We start from the raw sequence: 24264 nt of genomic DNA, 5'->3' as shown, positions 1-24264 counted from the left end.
AAAGTCGACTTCAAAGCGATGGTGGACACTCGCCGGCGGAGACCAGTGTAAACGACACATTTGCATTTGCAGTGGTGGAAGAAGTATTCCGATCCTTTACTTACAGTTAAAGTAGCTATACCACCAGTAAGACCCCCGAGGGCGTGCACTGGCCATATATGGAGCGTGTCTTGAGTGTACAGGGTTTGATGAGGTCAAATCAACATAATGGAATGTCAGAACAAGTCAGTTCCATACAGTATCTGGAGATTTAAGGGTTTGATGAGGGCCCAGGTAGCCTGTTGAGAACTCTAGTTTTTGCCGGCTGCCAGGCGGGGCTGCACAAATAACTTTGGGGCAGGCCCGTCTAGAGTTTAATTGGACAGGTATCAGTCAAAAGGGAGACATCGAAACGGAAGGATGGATGGGGAAGGATCAACATATGGAATGTCAGTACAGGTTCATACATATAATACTAATATTGATGACATCAGGCGTCTCCATATATGGCCTTAATTGCGACAGCAGGTCGCATTTCCTATGATCCCTGATTTACTATCATCCCTGATGATGTCATGTGATGTCACGAGATCTGGGAACCATATATGGGGGCTTTCCCCATGTATGGGGATTTTGAGTGATTGACTGACTGACTGGAAATGCACGATTCCATAGTTAACTGCGACCTTCGGTCGCATATAATATAAACATACACTGTGACAAGTAAATGGCCTGTATTCACAATTTTACTTAAATAAAATGAGTAAAGACTTCAGTATACAGGGTATGCGCATGCTTAAAGTGAATGGCACGTCGAGTGGCAAAGCAACATGCAAAGTGACGTTGTTTAATGCAATCAAATAAGACTTTTCTGTTTGGATGTATGGGCTGTCGAGGCCAGAAAGTAGGTTTTTGCCACTCGGTAGGCGTTCCCGCATAACTTCCGGGTTTGATGATGATGTCACACGCATACCCTCTATATACTTACAGTATATGTGCCATAATTTTGTGCCAATTTCTTTCAAACTTTCTTTCAACAAAATTGATGAACTAATAAGCTCACAACATGTTTTTAGCTTGCAGGTCGGCCATTTTAAAATAGCAGAAGAGTAATATATTGCTTATAAGTTTCTAAAAACTGCAGTAACTTGTATAGCTAAAGTGTTCAAATAACTGTAGTGGAGTCTAAAGTACAATATTTGCCCCTGAGATGTAGAAGTAGAAATTATTTAAAAATGGAAATATTCAAGTAAAGTAAAAAGTACTTGTACACTAGTGAATACATGGTCTGTCGGGTTTGCTCAGAAATAGCAAAAGTAGCAGACAAGCTCAAAACGCTTTGCCGCTACATTTCGAGCTTGTGGAACTGCTACTTTTGATGCTTTTTGTGTGACGCTGTATTCGTAGTATGTTCAAGTAGGACATTCATTTAAGAAAAATCACACCTGTGTGAACCAAGTGGTGCAACTCCCCTCTCTAAAAGCTGAATAACTCCTAATCTACGGAGCTCTTCATGGTTTGGTCCATTAGCGCGATTTTCGGAGGTCTTTGCTGATAATCCGGTGGTCTAGATGGAAACATTGGTGCTTTCTAGAGCAAGGATGGCTATATTTTAGCTCGCTAGCATTGACGCTATTTATGTAGTAACAACATCCACACACGGGTGCGGGTGCGTGCGCACACCAGTGGTGCACATGCACGCATGCGCACACCACTCGTGCTCATTGACGTACCTACGTACCTACGACACAAACAGGTACATGGACATTGCGAGCTGGTTGTAGAAGTGGTTGCACCACTTAAAAATACAAAAAGTTAGAATATGGAGACAAGGGGCTGTATTTTGCGTGTCTTAAGTACCAGGTCTTATTACCTAACTTGATTAAACTAAAGACCTGGAGGCGTGATCAATGCTCGCCTCCAGGTCTTTAGTTTACTCAAGTTAGGTAATAAGACCTGGTACTTAAGACACGCAAAATACAGCCCAAGGGGTTTCTGCCCGACGGCAACAATATTATTAGTCCACCACTGACGGAGAGGGAGCTTTTAGAGTGAATCTTTCAGAGGACTTCTTTCAGCTCATGCTAATTAACAGATTGGTCATTAGCACATCATCAGGTTTTGATTCCTCCGCCCGGCTACGACTCAAATGCGTTGGTCAGAGAGACCAGAGACGGAGTACGTACGGGAAACGTTTGTAGATTTGTAATCCCATATATATCTTTATGCGTTAAACGTGATGCCGAATATAAATAATTTACACCTGGAGGCTAGCCTGCTGACTTTGGTCTGCAGCTTTGATTTTGTTCTCTTCTGTGGATCACTGGAGTTATCTCTCCTCTCCTCTCCTCTCCGGACGTCAGTCAGTGCCCCACTTCGTCTTTGAACGCCCGCATCAAGTGGTGTTTTCATGAATTAATTTCATCCCACATCGTCGCTGTGACCGGAAAATCTCCATATTTTTCCACTTTTTATATTTTTTTACATACATTAATGCCCTACTTTGTTGCACTAGAGTGCCGCACATAATGGCACGAAAAGATCCAATCGAAAAGTGGAAGTGGTTAACCCATTCTGACCTGAGATCAGATTCATACGAGGTTTCCACTGGACACACATTGGTCTGATGAACCCATTCTGACCTGAGATCAGATTCTAAAAAATGTCAGTCGTTCTTCGATTTTTCAAAAAATAGCAGACCTACAAGCTCGTAGCGCGCCACTCGGTGGCGCGCTATGAGCTTGTAGATCTGCTATTTTTCAATAGCTAAAGCATGACATGATGCTGGCGCCAAAATGGGTTCCCGTTCAGAATGGGTTAAGTGTGTTTTAAACCTACTTGATCACAACACGGCGTCGCACACGAGCATCGAAAGCGGCAGATCCGCAAGCTGGAAACGCGAGCTCGTCAATCTGTTACTTTTTGCCATTGTTTGAATTTGAAAAGTGATAGTTTTTTTGGACATTGGAGGTTTTCCACTCGGCAGCCACGATATGCACGCCTTCTCTAAAGATAGCCTGCAGAGAGCACGCAGGCACAGGCTGTAGAAAACAAAGCAGATGTCCTCAGGGGGGGAACGGAGGCAGGCTGAGTTGTGTGGAATTAATAATACACAACATCTACAGTAACTGCTGCTGCCGAGGCCGTTGTGTATAGGACACATAACCCTAACTGTGGCGCTTCTGAGAGAGGAGGAGAAAGAGAGATAGAGTGGTGCACTTCTCTTTCCTTTTGATTTCAGTGGCTGTCGGGCAAAAACCTCTTATCGCTTTGTGTGTTTTTGTTATTGGGGGGAGGGAGGGAGGGAGGGAAGGGGGGGAATTAACGCCCGACTTGATCATACTACAGCGTCACACAAAAGCAGCAAAAGTAGCAGATCTGCAAGCTCAAAAGATTCAAGCTTGTAGATCTGCTACTTTAGCTATTTTCTTTATTTGAATAGCTGAAAAGTAACAATTCTGAATTCTGAGTTTTGTAACCGACAGAGATGATGTACTTTATTTTTTAACTGAACTGGCTTTTTTTTTTGCGTCTTATTGCGATAAATATTTTGGAAAAATCTGTGAGGTATGAACCCTTGGTTGGTTCAGAGCCTAACGGTTGGGCGGCTGTTGGCAAACGAAACAGTTTGAGTGTGGTCATCGCATCAACCTAGCGAAGAAGTAAGATGCGCTTAAGATTCCATATTAGGGGTGCAACACTTTAACAATCCACACGCTGGGTTGCTTTGAAAGTCGCAGTAGATTGTGGCGTCGCGATAATCCATTCCATATGGGCGGACACGGCGGTTGAATGTGGCTTGTTTTCGCCCAACATCACCAGAAAGCAGAGAAAAAAATCATTGTGTTCTTTTAGCATTGTCCTAAACCAGCTGAAAAAATGTGGTGATCAGGTGATTCTTGGGTGTGTCGGGATCTTCTTTTATCCTGGGATCAGCTGCGGTAGAGCTAGAGCGCCCACTGAACCACTGTGGACCACTGTGGACCACTGAAAACACATCTTGACGAGAACTCATCATTGTGAAGCCTCGGAGTGAGAAGACGAGAACTCTCGTCATTGGCAGGCAACGAGTTTGCTACTAAAAGTAACACAAGACTAAGTTGCTAAAATACTTTTAGTACTAAAATTACTAGGTTAGGTTTCTCGTTTAGGTTTATTCTAGAACCTGGGGAACATAGGTACGCTCCCAGAAATACTTGTAAACAGAGTCGTAGCCAAGAGATGCTAATAAACGTATGCAGATGTACATGTGCACACATCACACACACACACATGCTTATGTTCATACGCTGTACACCAGACCCGTTGAAGGACTGAGTTGAAGGACATTGTTTGATCTGGGCCCATGTAGCGCCTTCAAAGCATCTCAAATTGGGCTTTGATTAATGTACACAATTAGCTACTATTCACCTTACTGCTTCATTATTCATAATTTGTGTGGTTGCTATAGGCAACACACTATTGTTCTCGGTCCGAGAAAAAGTGAAGCTCTTGGTCATGCTTCAGAAAACAGAAAAGTGAAGCTCTTGGTCATACTTTTCACACACTGTTGTCATGCTTCACATGACATCATATTCACAATGTATAATATAAATGGTAAGACGGAATTCCGTTCCCAGTGGATTCCAACCACACATTTCCCAGAATTGCACCTTTCTAGTTATGTTATTGTCGTTATTGCTGCTGTAAACCAAAACCAAATAATTTGTGTAGGCTACTTGTATTATACTGTACTGAGATGTAACAAATAAAACTCTTTAACCACTTAAACCCCAGCTTCCGTACTGTGGGGGAAAGCTTTTGCAGAAAATAGCCGATCTACAAGCTTGCAACACGGTGCGAAGCAACACTTTGTGTGCCTTTATATCTGCTATTTTCACTATTTGAGTCTTAGGCAAACGTTTAATCTCTCTTATTCGACCTGAAACATTTGGGAACCACTGCTTTATACCACTCGCTCGAACTGAGTCGAGCATACATAGGCATAAAGAAGCAGTAATATCTGTACATTGCAGGTGGGCTGGGCTCACAGGTCAACAAAATTGTCACTCGGTGGCGAGCTATGAGCTTGTAGATCTGCTATTTTTCAATAGCTAAAGCATGACATGATGCTAACACCAAAAGGGGTTCCCGCCCAAAATGGGTTAATCTACTGTCACCAGTATGGCACGCTAATGCAGTGCACATCATCCTATGAACATAGAGGTATTATGAACACTGCATACAACTCCCATCTGCAAAGTAGCTTATTTAAGCCAAAAAACGAAACAAAAAAACTATTAAACTAGCAGACGGTTGCAAAGTAAGCAAAACAAACATTGCAACTAATAATTTAACTAATATCTAATAAAATAAATAGGGGTAGAGTGACCGGATAGGAACCGGTTCAAGGTTCCCAGTTCAAACCCGGGTTCCCCCAGAGTTAGTGTCGAAGTGTTCTTGAGCAAGACTCTGAACCCCTAATTGCTCCCAATGTCTGTACATTGGTGCCTCGCATGGTTTCCTCTGACATCGGTGCGTGAATGGGTGAACGTACTGCACATCTGTGTAAAGCGCCTTGGATAAAGGCGCTATATAAATGCACCATTTACAAATGTAACATCCCCATTTAGTGTCACAGCTTGCTTACATGCTATATCCTTTACACACATGTCAGGGTGATAGACAGTACTTATTATTGATGATTTATTGATGATTTTCAGAGGACAAAACTATGCTCATTAACTCTCGCAGGGAGCAGAGATCAAAGACGGAGCGCTCCATCCAAGGTGGTCACTTTTATTAACGTCTTAAGTAGATCAGAACTGGGCTGGCCAATCGGGGGAGGCAAGTTCCTCCCTATACATTTGTCACTGGTGCTGTGTATTCAATTTATCAACACATATAAAGACATACAATGCTATATATTCTATATCTTGTGACAAGAAATCATCAACACTGTCTAGGAACAGTAAAACGCGTTGTGTTTCGACCGCATCGTGAACTTGTTGCCTAATCCGTCCGTCCGTCCCCCAGAACATGGATGCTGGGACAGAGGGGTTCAGGTGGTTAATCTCCAGCCGTAACGAACACACCGGTCTCGCTTCGTGTGGACAGTGAATCCTCGGATAACCCGAGCCAGTTTTTTCTTTGAATGTGAATCCCATTAGCATTCATAAGCCATCTGCCGTGCTGCAGCACCAGATAGCACTCTGACCAGCTGGGCTCCTCCACAGGACCATACACTTTACTGTATATTAGTATCATTATGACTCATAGTACAACTGTATATCAGGCACGGATCTACTGTAGGCAAAGTAAGGCATGTGGCCTTAAGGCTCATTCATAGTCTGGATTTCCGGTTGGTGAGGTGACCACCGAACTACAACATGACGTCACGAGCCGCGGTTTAAGAGCAAACCACCGCCACCGCCCCCAGCCCTTCTCTCTGTTTTTACTCACCACCGCTCAACGTTATTTCAGCTCCGGTGGTCAGCTCACCACCGTTTCGGTGGTCACCTCACCACCGGAAATCCAGACTATGAAGGAGCCTTTACTTATTTTTTTTAACTTTTTGCCTCCCCTCAGTCGAGCGGCTTTTTGTGTATTATTTGCTATGTATTTTGCCCTATTCAAGGCTGACAGACAGTGTATCAAACAGGAGAATACACATCTATTCTCTCTGTGTCCTCCTGCCTGTCTGGAAGGTGTTGGGTCTTTTCACACTGTGAAAAGTGTCTGCTAGGTGCCTACTGCCTCATTCATTCTGCATGTGATCCTTGAGACAGCAGAGGCACGCGATGGCACCGGAGAAAGAAAAAAAGTTTGTCCAGTGCAAACTTTGTTTGTGATTCTCAAAGAGGGGTCCTGGTACCTCCAGGGGGTCCCCATAGATAAGTGATGGGGGTCCGTGGCTTGATAATATGCATAGCGGTCTTTGAAATTAGATTTAGTTAGCTAGACAACATAAAATACATAGCTAATATGTGAAAGGAAGGAACATAAGATGAAACAATAAAGACCACTTGAATCCTATTCAGCAGGAACATTCAGTATTCTGTTCGTTTTATGATAAACTAAGAACACAGCACACCACGAGTGGCGGAAGTTGGCTATTTTCGCGTTTAGCTACCGACCGGGTATAGCTCAGTCGGTAGAACTCTCGCACTTTGGACCACAGAGTCATGGGTTCGATCCCGGGCACTGCCAACTCGGCGTATGAGTAGCACGGTTTGGGCGGCGCGACAAGTCCTGGCATACTGGGAGCTAATGTTGCGTGTGTGGCGCTCAAGTCTTCAAATGGAAGAAAGATATTGGTAACACTTAAATGAAGAATGAATGAGGTCGGGACATTGTGTGTGTGGTGTTTATATGTTGTGGCGTGAAAACCGGTTCTGGGGGGATGCATGCAGCAGAGGCACTTAAGTACTTATAAATATAACCTTTATCATAACGCATTATAGAGCTTATTATACTGACTTATTAATGTCAAGTATTATAATACCTACAACACTTTGTTTGAAATAGACACTAGTGCTTTCTAGGGTATATGATTTGGGGCCCTAAAGATGAATTCAAAAAGAATATCAACATCCTAATACTGTCCAATAATTAGATAGGGAGGGGGTACAAATTATGACAGGCTGTTGTGAAAATATGACTCCCCAGTCAAAAAACACTTTGTGTTTGAAATAGACACTCTTGCTTTCTAGTAGGGATGTCCAGTACTCCAGTTACACTTTTTTCCGATCCCGATACCAGTGTTCTGAACTCGTGTTGTGTTTATAGCTATCTGAATGCACCAGCCAACGCCAATGAATATGGAATTCAAATGTTGTTTACATGATTTCAGTCTGCGGCAGGGGATTGACTGTCAGGCTGTGCTGTTGATTGGAATCCATGCAGCCCAGATTTGTTAACCCATTCTGACCTGAGATCAGATTCACACGAGGTTTCCACTGGACACACACTGGTCTGATTAACCCATTCTGACCTGAGATCAGATTCTAAAAATGTCAGTCGTTCTTCGAATTTTTCAAAAATAGCAGACCTACAAGCTCGTATCGCGCCACTCGGTGGCGCGATATGAGCTTGTAGATCTGCTATTTTTCAATAGCTAAAGCATAACATGATGCCAACACCAAAATGGGTGCCCGGTCAGAATGGGTTAAGTAATGGAGGATGTGTAGTAGACGCAACGTTGCCGCAAAACCGAGCAATCTTCAGAAGTCTGGATGAATAAATGATTCAGTGTTCTCTCCAACACATCCGCATTTCAGATTCAAGGTTCAATAATTTATTTGCAAAACAACATCTACATTTCGTTTTGGAATATGTTTCGGTGTCTTCGGAGACGGCAATGGATGCATATCAAGCACAGTTCTTAATCGATAGACTCTTCTCCCTCCTGTGGAATAAACTCTCCGTCCCATTGCAGTCAGAACTGCAGACTCACCCACTCACATCCAAGTGTGCCACAGTTTGAAGACCTGCCTCTTCAGGCTCCACCTCACACTCCACCTCCTACTCTCTTGCCTTTGTTTCACTTTTCAGGAGATGAACTTTTTCAATAGATTCTAGTTTACTATGGAGATATGTTGGTTACTTTTTCACTTTTAGTTTTTTAGTTTTCTGTTTCATGTATACTATCTCTGCTGTAGGGGAGAAACCACATAACTCCAAAATGTTAATTTTTTTCAGCGATGTTTGTCTTTGTTCTAGGTTCATTGTTTACCTGCTAACGTAGCTTCTTTGAAGCACTATAGGTTCATTGTTTACCTGGTAACGTAGCATCTTTGAAGCACTACATTGTTTTCTTTTCAATCTGCTTATATATGTGACTATTTGCCTTGTTCTTGTTTACTGACTAGATGCATTTTTTTTTAGTTATTTATGGCATACATTTTGTTGGCCCAGAGTACGGTGTCCTTGTGGCCCAGTGGGTAGGCCTGTCCTAATTATTACATAATCACCTAATCACAATTATTTTAGATACTCGCAATTATTTTAGCATGATTGTCAAAAAATGTTAATAATTTTTTTTCTTTTTACTTTACTTACTTTCATTGATAGATTACAATAGTCTGACAGGAAATGGGGTATTAATACATTTTCAAACACTTGTCTAAAACAACAAAAATTGCTAAAGCTAAGGTCCTTGGTAGGGTTCCAGGGGGTCCCAGCAAAATCACTGTTTTTTGTACAGTTGGCTATTAAAAAAATAGCAGATCTACAATAATATAAGATAATTTCATGATAGTGACAGACAGCCCTAAAGGTGTTTGCACACTGGTCGCGAATTTCAGAGGACGTAAAATAAAATCGACCTCACTTTATAGTTTATGTCAGTCACGTTTGCACACATTTTTTCGGACCGGGGTGGATTTCATCCGTTTTCCGTAGCTGTCTAGTGGGGTGTTAAATGGTGACAGGCTGACAGCTATAGTCATAGCCTGCTACTTTCGGAACCACAAAATGCAGCAAATAAAGAAGAAAAGAAATGCACTGGTTTAGTTTTTACAGTGGCCCCACTGGGCCTGTATACACTTCTGGGGTAAACGAGAGCAGTAATATCAACATGTTACCCATGTACCTGTTGTGTGTTTTGTGCTTCAGGAGCTGTCTGAGGAACGACACTCCCCGCCCCCCCTGGCGGTCAACGGTCCGGTTAACGGTCCGGGGGAACTGGTGCGCAGTAAGAGCGCCGAGGTCGAGCTGACCTCGGAGAAGGAGAGGATCAAGAAGATGCTGTCAGAAGGGTATGAATAAATAACACCATCTGTAGCACTCTGGAACTAGCTTTCATCTAAGGCTAGGGGTGCAAAAATGCATCAAACTAATCGATTTAATCGACTACAAAAATACATTTTAGTCGACTAAAACTAGACTAACACTAAGACATTCCAGGTGACTAAAATGTGACCAAAACGAAATGAAAACTATTCAAGACTAAAAGAAATCTGTCAAAATCAACACTGGTCTCGACTTTTCACCGCAATGTTCTGTTCTTTAGTCAGTTCTTTAGCAGTTGAATATAGCTTGTTTTCACCCAAAGCGCAGTCTGTGAACAGAAAGCAGAGAAAATAATATTTTTATAAAGAAGTTCTTCGGAGGCCCTGGGTTAACACAAAGGTTGTGAAAGAGCGCCCTCTATTGTAGACAGCAAACACCAAAAAAAAGTCAACACCAGATGATGGCGGTCTGTGCTTGAAATGACATATCTGTGTACATCAATGGCAGTCAATTATAAAAACTTTTTTTAAAAAGAAATGTGTTAGCAGATGTACAAGCTCGTAGTGGTTAGAATAATTTTGCTGTGGACCCCTGTGGGAGTGTGGGTCCCCTATCTCCCACTCCCCGAACCACTGCTTTAGTGTCAACATGCTCAAGACCTCCATGTTTTGCCAACACTCCTCTCATATAATCAAGTCCGATTTCCTTGGCTGACTCACTTGTTGGTCTGTTACGACGTAGTTGGAAAGGACTTGAGCAGCTGCGTGACCTGACCTTTCCTAGGCTGCCCCAGATGATCATAATTACTGTGATTGTGAAACGCAAATACTATATCTGTACATGTGTGTACAGATTTTGTGTGAATACAGCCACATGCTGGCTTTGATCTGGTTGCCATGGTGAGCAGCTCTACGTTTGGATAAGGCTTGATGCATCTATTCCATGGCCATGGGCAACATCTCTCTCTCTCTCTCTCTCTCTCTCTCTCTCTCTCTCTCTCTCTCTCTCTCTCTTTCTCTCTCTCACTCTTTTTTCTTTTCTTATTTTAAAGTAGGCACAATTATTTTCAGCCCTTTTGTCTCGCACTTTAGTCGTTACACCAATTAATTGCTCCCACTGCTTGCCGCTGCTGCTAATAATAATAACCAGAAAGATGCAACTCTGGGGAATTGCGAGTGTGGTTGCCTACTTCCCTATAGTTCACATTATTGTGATGTCACCATACATTGTCCAATCATACGAGGGCAAAAGGGTGTCTTCAAATAGGTAGGGTGTGTGTAATTGTCGTCCAAGCAGAGGAGGTCCAGGGGGTCCTCAGCTAAGTGGTTGATATAGTAGTTAGGAACCCAATGGACCCAATGGAGTCCATTTGGTTCCATTTGTAGACAGTTATTACCTAACCATGCATACCATTCTTAAAATGTTTGAGAACAATAGACTTCACAGTTGGGGTACCTAGGGGCTGTCTAGAAGAGGGTGTGTGTGTGTGTGTGTGTGTGTGTGTGTGTGTGTGTGTGTGTGTGTGTGTGTGTGTGTGTGTGTGTGTGTGTGTGTGTGTGTGTGTGTGTGTGTGTGTGTGTGTGTGTGTGTGTGTGTGTGTGTGTGTGTGTGTGTGTGTGTGTGTGTGTGTGTGTGTGTGTGTGTGTGTGTGTGTAAATGTGGTATGTATCTCTCATGTGATATAAATGTGGTATGTATCTCTCATGTGATATAAATGTGGTATGTACTGTATCTCTACAGTATGTGGTATAAATGTGGTATGTATCTCTGTGTGGTATAAATGTGGTATGTATCTCTGTGTGGTATAAATGTGGTATGTATCTCTGTGTGGTATAAATGTGGTATGTATCTCTGTGTGGTATAAATGTGGTATGTATCTCTGTGTGGTATAAATGTGGTATGTATCTCTGTGTGGTATAAATGTGGTATGTATCTCTGTGTGGTATAAATGTGGTATGTATCTCTATTCTCTACAGCAGGGGCGCCCACTCTGTAGAGCTACTTTCAAAATGACCAGCTGGACCCGAGTGGGCTTTGGAACAGCGGAGCTGCTGTTACATATTAGACAAATGCACTTTGAATGGGAAATTGAGAGGGAGAAATGGAATAGGTATAGGGTTTTTTTTGTATTTCATTTGACAACAGGCCCTTTTGATGTCAATCAATCAAGTCACCTTAATTCAAGTGGCAGATGTCAAAATATTTGTTTCTACATTTAAATTAAATATTCTTTAGAGGTCATGTGATCTACCTGCACAGCCTTTGTGATCTACTGGTAGATCGTGATCTACCTTTTGGGCACACCTGCTCAACAGTTTGTGGTATAAATGTGGTATGTATCTCTCTACAGTATGTGGTATAAAAGTGGTATGTATCTCGATGTGATATAACTGTGGTACTGTATGTATCTCTGTGATATAACTGTGGTACTGTATGTATCTCTCAGCAGCTCGGTGTGTGACATCAACCTGGAGGCGGAGCTGTTCACTCTCCAGGACAGCAATGCTAAGCTAGTAGCGGCACTGCAGGAAGCTAACAGCAGCGTGGAGGAATGGAAGAACCAGCTGGCCGAGTACGAGGAAGAGACGGACAGACTGCGGAACCAGGTGAGGACTATAGGCCTGTGTGTCCCGTATAGGCTGTGGTTCAAGGAACCAGGTGAGGACTAGGCCTGTGTGTCCCGTATAGCCTGTGGTTCAAAGAACCAGGTGAGGACTAGGCCTCTGTGTCCCGTATAGGCTGTGGTTCAAGGAACCAGGTGAGGACTAGGCCTGTGTGTCCCGTATAGGCTGTGGTTCAAAGAACCAGGTGAGGACTAGGCCTGTGTGTCCCCGTAGGCCGTGGTTCATGTCAAAGACCCCCACAATTGATTCCTTATTGGTGGAGCAGAGAGTCACTAATCACACACACCACCCAACGGACTGACAGTTTTCCCATGTCCGACGTCCCACTGTCTTTGCCTTACTTTAATAGACCTTCTCCAGGTCTGTTTTGGCGTCCCCCACCAGTGGCGTTTCGTGTCCAGACCTTTGAGGCTATAGGGCGGCCCAAGTGGGAATAGCATTTATTAGCATTTCAGTCAGAAACACTCACTTCAAAGTTGAAGTAGATGGAAGGCTCTCGCTTTGGGAGAGGTTCCCTGAATGTTTTCTCAGCAGCATGCTAAGCTAAATCCGGGAACGTTTAAAGCAAAACCCCCATGGGATACAATAGTAATGTTATTATAAGCAATACATTGACGTTGATATTTAGCTGGAATCAGCAGACATATAAGCGTTTCAGGCTATAATGTCAGACTCTGATCAAAAGGTGGGGGCTGGGGGGTGGAGGAGGCAGCTAAGCTGCAGCGAATGAGAAGCAGGCAGCAAGACGAGCAGACCTCTAGTGAATGCAAAGCCATATTTAAAGGGGCCGCTCTGTTAAGAGTGTGAGCTCTGATTGGAGTATGGAAGTGTGACGTAATGACCAGCAGAGCTGTGAATGAGAAATGAGAAGCTAGGCTGATTGATACAATCAGCTGACTGACAGCCGATTACAGCTGAGGTATGCAAGACTCCCCATTTCCTGCTCATACATATATAGTTTGAATTAACCTTTTAAAAACAGGAATGTTAGTAATTAAAGGATGAGGCTCTCACTGGGGCAGTGTATGTACGGTATATGTGTATGTATAAAGAGTTTAGTTCCAAAATGACACAGCCAAACCTTTCTACTTAAACATTTACAGTAACAGAAATAAGACAAACTATTACTACATGCTAATGGAAGTGTTTTTCAAACATGCCCAGGGCACACCAAAGGTCAGGTACACCTGCATTCATATCTGTACAAAACAACCTCTATACTCTAAACGTGTTATCTCTCTTATCACCGTGTAAATGTTTATTTTTTGCAACACAATACTGAGGGCGGCAGGCACAAGCAGGAACTGGGAATGTTCGGCACACCTTGTGAAACGTTTCAGACTCTGAGCCATGAACAAGACTGCTCAGCTTCATGACCTCCAATTAGGGTTGCGGTGATCTCTGTTATAGTTTATCGTGATTCAAAAATGTTCACAATAATCGTATCGTGGAGATTAAAATGTTTCGTTAAATCGTCCTCCTAGGATGAATTAGCTTTTTTTTAATATATATTTTTTATCCCACGATTTTGTAACCCATTTTTCACCCCTGTGTCAATCATCTAATGTGATCCTGGGCTCTACACACCCTCCGCCAACCTGGGGAGAGCAACGGACTTAACTCATGCTTCCTTCATGCTTGAGTGTCCAAGTTGCTCCTTTACACCTGACAGGGGGGAGTTTCCCTGGTTGGACGTAGCGCGTGGAAGGAACACGTTATTCCAACCAGTTCCTTTCCCCTCCATCAGGCGCCCCGGCTGGCCAGGGGGAGGCATGAATTAGCTTTTGTTGAGCTGTAACCTCTATACGTGATACAAACTTGTTGGTATTCTATTTCACTTGAATCGATTCGGTAAAAATAGCAGATGTAAACTCACAACGTCTTGTGAACTTTTTCTGCCGAATGTTCCCCCATGAATAGGGATTTTAGAGTTTCAAGTGGTTAACAAAACTGGCATTTAAGCATATTTTAACTATCGCGATAATATTTTGCCACAATAATCGTGACATGTTTTCATATCGTAACATCCCTACCTCCAATGTTGCTCGTGTTGGCCCTACAATACATATTTAGAGATCTGTATCAGCCGATATTTGCCTTGCTGACTGCCATCGGCATTATTGGCAAATAGGTTGACGTTCACCGATGGCAGTATAGCCATGTTTATCTTTTGTGATAATCAAAGCATCCCTGTATTGGAAACCATCTTGATTTCCCTTTAGTATTACAGCAAGGCCTTCATAATTACTTTTTCTATATAAGATATATAATGTAAATGATCAGCATATTATTTTCATCTCTGTCCGCCTTTGCAGTTTTGTTGTTTTCATGGCCTGCATTAAAATCATCAAGGAGCACAAATCTAAGCATTTAATCTTCAGTCTGCACACAGATTGTTGGTTAGGCTCCACCAGCCTGTGTTAATGAGGAAAGTTGCAATCCACACACTATTTGCAATCTAGGCAATTCTTTTAGCAAACACTCTTAACCAGAGTCACCTACAAAGTGCCACAAACAGAGTAAACAGAGTAAATGCTCACGTAAATAGAATGCACGCTCATGCACGCACGCTCGCTCGCACACACACACGCGCGCACACTCTCTCTCTCTCTGTCTCTCTCTCTGTCTCTCTCTCGCTCTACTAAGCTGTCTAGTAGTAAACCACAGATGCTTAAATAACTAGACAACCTCGGAGAGGTCGCAATTTTAAAAAATTGCAGAGTGTGGTTGCCGCAGTGGCTTACATATATATACCCCTCCCACTGATATTGCCAGCCTGTTACAGTTTCAAGTCACACCTTAAATCGTGTGTAAGTAATTCGGAGGGGATTTAACCCCCGAAATTCTGTTTTTTCGACAAATGGTTACATTTATCGCGTTTGCGGCGCCCCCTATGGATGAAAATGGAATTGCTTTTGGAACTCGGTTGAACGAACCACCCCGGACATGTGATTCAAATTTTGGATGGATTGGACATTCCGTTCGTGATTTATGGCATTTTTCGTGATATAGGCCCCTCCTACTGACTTCGGAAGACGATTACGGCCGAACGATACGCACTACCGAAAATCTGCGTTTGTGTTTTAATCGGATGGGTCCAGAGATCACGTGTACAGATTTTTGTGAGATTTGGACAAAATCTGTAGGAGGAAAAGCAAAAAGTGTGTTTTGGACAAAATTCAAAATGGCGGAAAATCCATCATGGCGGAAATGGGCGTGGCCTATATGGGGAGATGCGTCATGACCCAAGGAATCCAGGGAAAAAATAATTTTGATTTTACGACATACGGTTCAAGAGTTATGAGCCAAAAGGTAAAGTGGGCTGTTATAGCGCCACCATGAGGCCGACCTAAAAATATATATTTTTAATTAATTTTAGTGATAATTAGTAAATATTCCTCCAAGTTTTGTAACTATAGTGCTTACAGTCTCAGAGGGAAAAATACTTGAATGTGATTTTTTGCATTTTTCCATTGAAGTCAATGGGATAATTTAATTCACTAATAAATTCATATCAATTAAACTATACAACATTTCTCTTAGCAAAGTACACGCCATCGATTCCCGATTTTTCCGGTCAATTTGACATATGGCTCAAGTGCGTACAGTCAAAACTGAGGGAGGGGTAGTGCGTCAAAATAAAGACTAGTGGAAGAAAAATAATAAGTGGAAGTGGAATAAAGTGTTACAATTACAAGAGTCTGGTTGCCCTGTTGGGCAACCACACTAATGACCCTTAAAAATATTATATTTGAATAAAACAGACAGCTGGTTCTGCGTCTAGTCTGAACCAAGGAGCCTCATCGATCTCCCCGAGCACTGCCAAATGTTATCCCCCTTCAACCTCCTCACCTCACCTCACGTCTCCTCGCCTGACCCCACCTCACCTCTCCTCTCCTCTCCTCTCCCATCCTCCCCTCTCCTCTCCCCTCTCCTCTCCAATCCTCCCCTCTCCTCTCCCATCCTCCCATCTCCTCTCCCATCCTCCCCTCTCCTCTCCCATCCTCCCATCTCCTCTCCCATCCTCCCATCTCCTCTCCCATCCTCCCCTCTCCTCTCCCCTCTCCTCTCCAATCCTCCCCTCTCCTCTCCTCTCCCATCCTCCCATCTCCTCTCCCATCCTCCCCTCTCCTCTCCCCTCTCCTCTCCCATCCTCCCATCTCCTCTCCCATCCTCCCCTCTCCTCTCCCATCCTCCCATCTCCTCTCCCATCCTCCCATCTCCTCTCCCATCCTCCCCTCTCCTCTCCCCTCTCCTCTCCAATCCTCCCCTCTCCTCTCCTCTCCCATCATCCCCTCTCCTCTCCCATCCTCCCATCTCCTCTCCCATCCTCCCATCTCCTCTCCCCTCTCCTCTCCCATCCTCCCCTCTCCTCTCCCATCCTCCCATCTCCTCTCCCATCCTCCCCTCTCCTCTCCTCACCTCCGGGACGATGTCAGCCAGGTGGCACTGCATGAATTAGAACAGTCCTCCAGGGTTCTGCGTAGAGTATAGCTGGAGACAAACAAGCATCTCAATTCTGTTTTAGGATAGGACACCCGTATGTCCCTCCAACACACACACACACACACACACACACACACACACACACGCACACACACACACACACACACACAGCCCTCTGCACTGACCTAGTTAAAAGAACAAGACAAATTACCCCGGGATGAGAGGGTGAACCAGCAGCCAAGTTGTTGTTGTTTTTTCTTCCTCTAGTCTGCAGGACGTCTCAGAACAAACAGTGTTGTTTTCCTCAGGCAGGCAGGCCTCCGTCACTGTCTGTGTCGGTGCTGGACAAAGTACTCCACCCCAAAGTATAGATAGATACTCCTGGTCAAATATTACTCAACTACAAGTTGAGTTGGGAAGTTGCTGTGTTCAATTTGTATGGGACCAGACAGTGTCCTTAAGGTGGTTAGGGTGTCCGCCCTGAAACTGGGAGGTCGGGGTTCGATCCCCGGCCCGGGTCATACCAAAGACTGTAAAAATGGGACCCAATGCCTCCCTGCTTGGCACTCGGCATCAATGGGTTGGATTGGGGGGTCAAATCTACTAATCAAATTATTCCCGAGCGCGGCGCGGCTGCAGCTTCACCGCTCCTTGGTTGCGGCTCACTCCTCCAAGAGATGGGGTCAAATCACTTTGACTTTGACTATTCAAAAGTATTCAAGCGTACAAATTACAAAGTAGAATTTATTTTTAAAAATCAATGCATTCCTTTATTACAATTTAGCATTTCAAATAATAATCATAATAAAACCTTCAGAAAACATTATAACTGACAATGGCGGATATACAACCTCCCAACGTGTTGCATCGTGACACGTTGATCGCTTGGAGCTTTAAAGTGATAACAATCAATGAACTTTTTCCCTTCCTATATACTGTAACTGCCTCTATCTCTGAATCCTACAACCTCACACTGAACTGCCTCTGTCTCACAATGTTACTTAAATGCAGTCATTTGAGTAAATCATCGCTGTCGGGCAGAAACCTCCTATCTCCATATTCTAACTTTTTGTGTTTTTTTTTCGTAAATGAACGCCCTACTTGATCATACTTCGGCGCCACGCGAAAGCATCAGAAGTAGCGGATCCGCAAGCTCGAAACGCGGCACAAAGCGACATATTTTGAGCTTGTAGATCTGCTATGAGATATGAGGTTCCCAACCCGACAGAGATTAACCCATTCTGAACGGGGACCCCTTTTGGTGTTTTTAACTAAGTATTATAGCAGATCTACAAGCAGGTCTGAATGGATTAAATGTACGGCCTCACATTGAACTGCCTGTGGTGGGACTGTGCTGAACAGGAGCACAGCATATACGAGACTTTCCTTTGTCTGCTCCAAATGTTGGCATCAGCCTTTCCTTGGGCTAATTTAACTCCTCGTGTTACACCAATACAGGTGGCCTATCAAATTTGTGTTCCCCAAACTGCTGGACCATTCAGCATCCGAAATGAAGATAGAAATACCTCCAGTAAAATTGTTTTCATGTGTTATTATGCTTACAATTTGCAACCGAAGTAAATGGGGTCAGTCCCCCGCACTAAAACCTTTGCCCAATGAATAAATCAATACTAAAACATGTAAACTCTAAATTTCCATTTTCCAGCCATTCAGTTGCAAAACATTTTCCTTTTTTTTCTTTTTTCTTTTGTTAATAATCTGGGGACCGACCCACGGGTTGAGAATCCCTGGTCTAGCCCAACACACATCTCTGGACTGCTGAATGGCTGCCCTCCACACCCTCTTGTCTAGCGTCTGGGTCTTGAGCTCCACTCAGTCGGCCTCTTTCCCTTCCCAGCAGTGCCTTGTGTTAATGTGTTGGCTCCCACAGTGTCAGTTAGCTTGCCACCGCCAGTTCCGGATGCCTGACGCAGTGCCCAGCCAGCCTCATCTTCTCTCAGCATCCTTCTCTCTCCTTGAACTTGTCTGTGACCCCATGGGACCATGGGAGGCCTCTGTTAGAGAGACAGTAGCCTTGGAAACCTAGACTTTTTTATTTCCAGGGAGAAAAAAAAGTCTGGGTCCACTTCAATTTGGCATAGAGTAGCGCAAACGTCGATCACTCTCTGCTGATTTCTGATCGTCTGCACCTTTGTTAAATTGACGTACACCCGCATACACACACACACACACACACACACACACACACACACACTCCTCTCTCTCTCTCTGTCGCTCTAATGAATTAGTCTCATGTCCAGCAGCTGCGCACAGTTTCTCCCGGCGGATCCTGCCGGGAGCTGCCTATGCCATAGAAAGCATAAACCAGCCGATCTACAATCACGCGTAGGGGAGAGAGATGTCCAGTTTTGACAGGTCATTAGGGTGGATAAGGCCCCATGTGAATCCAGTAGTAGTATGGTTATAGATGGAGACATTTGGGAGGGAAAATAGCTGATATACTAGCACGCGCATGGGGGTGAAATGTCTAGGAGTAACAGGTCATAGGGGTGGATAAGGCCCCGTGTGAATCCAGAATCCAGCAGTAGTATGGTTATTGATGGAGACATTTGAGAGCAAAATTAGCTGATCTACCGGCACGCGCAGGGGAGTGGGATGTCTGAGTTCCAGGCTATAGAGAGACAGTTGCCTCTCGCAATTTCCAAATGCTTTCATCATACAGTCTGGAGCAACGGCAGAGCTTTCTGTCATGAGTAAACAAATATATAAAGCGGAAGTGGATACTCCTCCCCACTTCTGTTTCGTCTTTACAGTCGCGCAAAGTTATCCCTAATATAAGTAGAAATCATCTAAGCATATATAGCTTGCTGCTTAGCAGAAAATGAAAAAAAATATTTTTCGTGAACGGAAATGTCAGCTTCCTTAGGGCCGATTCATACTCCTGTTTCGGCGCTGTAGTGCCGAAATGATTTCGGCTCGTCAGAAAATTTCAGTAGCACCGAAGAGCCGACTTTAGGACGGTACCCGCCCCCCCGAACCTCAAATGACGTCAAATTGTAGGCTCTACAGCGCCGAACCGACTTTTATTCGGCTCTAAAATAGGAGTATGAATCGACCCTTACTCTGCTTTCGGGAGGTGTAGTTCCAGACTCTATATAGCATTCGGAGATTGTGGAATAGTTGTCTGGCTACGCGAGACTATACTATCGGGTGGAAACCTCATATGTCCAAAAGTTTAACTTTTCAGGATTCAAATTCAAGGAGTATCAGCAAAATGATGAGCTCAAAACGCAGCGCTTTGGCCCCAATGTTTTCAAGCTTGCGGATCTGCTACATAGAGCGCAACGCTCTAGTATAATCAAGTGGGGCGTTGATTTATGAAAAGGCACAAAAAGAACAACAACGTTGTACTGTATATAGGGATTATCTGGTGAAGTAATTGTGCTGTTGCTTTGAGAGGAGCAGGACTCCCATTGGAACACACCGAGACGACCCGGCAACAGACCAGTGATCTGGAACTGTGGAGCAGCTGCACCGAGATAGAGAGAGCTCAGTGTTGCCACATTTTTAGAAATAAGCAGCTAGGTCTCTGAAAACAAGCCCAAAAGATACTATATGCTGGGGTCTCCCGAGTGAGGGGTATGACGTTGTGAGACCCGAAACCCCCCGAGGACCTTGGGATACATCACTGAGGATACGTCCCCCCCCCTGCTCCGTTCCCTCCACTGGCTCCCGGTCGCTGCCCGCACAGAATACAAAACTCTGATGCTGGCATTCAAAGCAACCAAAGGTATGGCTCCCCCATATCTTGCAAGTATGATCGAACCCTACAAACCCTCCCGCTCACTCAGATCAGCCAACGCAGGGAAGCTGGAAGTACCCTCACTAAAAACGCCGGGACAACGCTCCACACGTCCCAAACTCTTCTCCCTTCTGGCTCCAAAACTGTGGAATGCACTTCCCATTGCAGTCAGAACTGCAGCATCACTCCCAATCTTCCGCCGTAGTCTGAAAACCCACCTTTTCAGACTCCATCATGGCCCATAGCACTTACCCCACCCCCTTAGATAGCAATTCTGTAGACTTAGATAGCATTTGATACAGACTTATAGCATGTTATGTAGACAGCATAAGTGCATTGTATGTGCTATTGTCATAGCACGTCATAGTACATATGTATAGCATAGTAGTATAGATGTATAGCTTATATGTATAGTTTCATTATAGATATTCCACTGTTACTTTCTTAGCTTACGCATGTTTCATGATAAATGTTTTTATGTGATGTATACCCATGCTTTTTTGTTCTTGCTTAATGTAAGTCGCTCTGGATTAAGAGTAAATTGTCCCAGGTGCATCCATGCGATGTTTTTTTTGTTCTTAGTAGTTCTATTTATATAGTGACTCATAGGAATAGACTGTGTGACAACCCGAGAGATGGTTAACAGCCGGAACGTATAGACGGCACCCGGGTGAGCGGTGTGGGTTAGCGCCTCAGCCTGTGTCCGCCGTGAGGAGGAAGCCCAAATAACCCACGTGGGGCCTTGAGGAGGGCCATTCAAGCCGCAAGTGGACCTGGTGAGGCCCAGTTCTGGCAGAGAAGTGCTGGCGCAGTGGATTGTGTGTCCCTGGTTTTTTTCCTAAACGAGGGTAGCTACTGGGTCGTAAGTCAGGACTTGATCACCCCGGCTGGGTCACCCGAGTGAGTGTATCCCAAGGACCTTGGGATACATCACTGAGGATACGTCCCAGGTGCATCCATGCGATGGTTTTTTTTTAGTTCTTGTCCGTGGGGTGGACAAATGCATGTTAATCTGGGGGTGACCTTGACATGAACATGTTTGAGAACCACTGGTTTAAACAACATTAGGAACCAAGCCCAAATAAGCCACTACACTTAAGAAACAATTAAGGGGCAAAAACCCGTAACCCACAACTACCAATATTTACAAGCAACTTTACAGAACAACAAAGCCCAAAGTCGCTTATAATAAGCGAACACTGGCACAGAGCTATAGCTGCGCAGATAGTATTTGCATCAGGGAGAGATATCAGATGGAGTGGACACTGGACAGCACTGTGTTGTAGAAAGACATGCTTGAAGAATCAGTCTGACAGAGGGAAAGGAGTGGGGGTGGTGGAAGTTTTGACGTCTGGTCTGAAAAGTGGTTGAAAGTAACGGTACTCAAATTCTGCCGGATTTGGAGGTACTTTTACTTTCAAGGCTTATTTGCCACTATTTGAAAACATTTAGTTACTTACAAGTACATTTGTAGACTTGGATTATTTTGACAAGACATGCAATTACCGGTAAGCCCTTCAACACTATTGTATAGTTCATCTATAAAATGGAAGCACCATAGACTAGGAAGGCACCATAAGAAGCATAGATGACTAGGAAGTCACCATAGATAGACTAGGAAGCACTACTAGTGGAAACTGTTCTGCAGATGTTGTTGTTTCTCTGCCCAGCTGTGTGTAATTGACCTCTAACTAGGGATGGGCCATATGACTTCATACACCATTATTTCGAACTTTTGCCTCGATCATATGATTAATGAAAATAGCAAAAATAGCAGATCTTGTAAACCTCTTTTTGAAAAATAGTTTAAATAATGATTTTTTTTCTTTCTTTCTTTTTTTTAAATGCAAATCTTCTCTTCTGGGTGTCCCTGACACAAAATGGAGATGGGGGTCTGCAGACAAAAACATATGCTTTTGCGGGTCCTTGACATGAAATGGTGATTTAGAAGGCATTTGTAGAATGGGTTAAAGACTTTAAAATGAAGCAACAGCTGTTCCACACACATCCTCTGTGATCTGCCATCAAGTTGAATGAAGATGTGAATCCATAGAAGTTTAAGAACTTCAAAGAGCCGTTCAGTCAAACCGTCACTCAGCTCTTTAAGCCCCACAGTTTATATGCTAATCACCAGCAAATAGAGCCGGCTGCTGCTTTTCTGTATAAACGTCGAATTCCTCCCTGTGTGTGTGTGTGTGTGTGTGTGTGTGTGTGTGTGTGTGTGTGTGTGTACATGCGGGTATTTCGGTGCGTGATTACTATTGGAATTGCATTAGGGAACGTACACATGGTTACAGTTGATGGGTTTATTTCGTTATAGCGCAACATATGGTGACCTACTGTGGGTAATTGCAACAACCCCCGATATGCTGTGAGAAATGAAAGCAGGACCGCCAGATATTATAAACTTTCCACGATTCTGCCAAAAATCATATTCTTTGAGACACACATCAGGGTTTATGCGGGGTCAAACAAAGAATCACGTGGCGTTGATCCCCTCCCTCTATTTGCTCATAGGACATGACATACAGTGTGTGTGTGTGCGTGTGCGTGTGCGCACGCGCGTGGACATGCTCATTAAATTAAAGAGATGTTCCTGTGCTCCATGTTGACGTGTGGGAGGCTGATGAAATGAGTGTGAATGTTTCAGTAGAGACACAGTACGTCCATGTTGTCTGAGGAGTTAACAGCAGATGGCTGACACTCCTGTTCTCTATCATCAACACTGCACACACACACACACACACACACACACACACACACACACACAGCGGCCCAGAGAAAAGCTTTCCTGTTAAATCCTGCCAATTTCATGCAGCGTGTGTGTGTGTGTGTGTGTGTGTGTGTGTGTGTGTGTGTGTGTGTGTGCACACTCGCAGCGGTACATACTACATACAGACTTTCATTTCTGTAACCGTGCGTGTGTGTGTGCAGGTGTCAGAGCTGGAGGCTCAGAGTGGGCGTCCTGCATCCAGTGACCCCGGCAGAGAGCAGCTGAGCAGATCCCTGGAGGAACTGGAAGCTCTGCTCCAAGACAAAGAACAAGTAAGAGAACACACTCCACTCTACACTGCACTGGAGTCACCACGTCTTTACATGCATAGAACAAGTAATGAACACACTCCACTCTACACTGGAGTCACTGCGTCTTTCCATACATATAACAAGTAATGAACACACTCCACTCTGGAGTCACTGCGTCTTTCCATACATAGAACAAGTAATGAACACACTCCACTCTACACTGGAGTCACTGCGTCTTTACATACATAGAACAAGTAATGAACACACTCCACTCTACACTGCACTGGAGTCACCATGTCTTTACATACATAGAACAAGTAATGAACACACTCCACTCTACACTGGAGTCACTGCGTCTTTCCATACATAGAACAAGTAATGAACACACTCCACTCTACACTGCACGCACTGGAGTCACTGCGTCTTTCCATACATAGAACAAGTAATGAACACACTCCACTCTACACTGCACTGGAGTCACTGCGTCTTTCCATACATAGAACAAGTAATGAACACACTCCACTCTACACTGGAGTCACTGCGTCTTTCCATACATATAACAAGTAATGAACACACTCCACTCTACACTGCACTGGAGTCACTGCGTCTTTCCATACATATAACAAGTAATGAACACACTCCACTCTACACTGCACTGGAGTCACTGCGTCTTTCCATACATAAGGGCTCTGTTTTTTCCCCTTATCCCTAAACTTC

At 44.0% G+C, this 24264-nt stretch overlaps 1 protein-coding gene across 5 annotated transcripts in view; it reads left to right on the top strand.

Moving 5' to 3' along the window:
- Window positions 1-24264, top strand: part of homer3b (homer scaffold protein 3b) — a 77335-nt gene that overhangs the window by 46755 nt on the left and 6316 nt on the right. For 3 of the 5 annotated variants that reach the window (XM_080771355.1, XM_080771353.1, XM_080771351.1), the window contains 3 exons: window positions 9574-9716; window positions 12137-12296; window positions 23458-23568. In XM_080771355.1, coding sequence (XP_080627481.1) covers window positions 9574-9716; window positions 12137-12296; window positions 23458-23568 — 414 coding nt within the window. The remainder of the gene's footprint in view (window positions 1-9573; window positions 9717-12136; window positions 12297-23457; window positions 23569-24264) is intronic. The other 2 variants (XM_080771354.1, XM_080771352.1) reach the window with 1 other exon arrangement.

Source organism: Protomyctophum bolini (assembly GCF_963924005.1).
Source record: "Protomyctophum bolini genome assembly, chromosome: 8".
Lineage (NCBI taxonomy): Eukaryota > Metazoa > Chordata > Actinopteri > Myctophiformes > Myctophidae > Protomyctophum > Protomyctophum bolini.
This window is presented reverse-complemented; position numbering and strand designations above follow the sequence as displayed.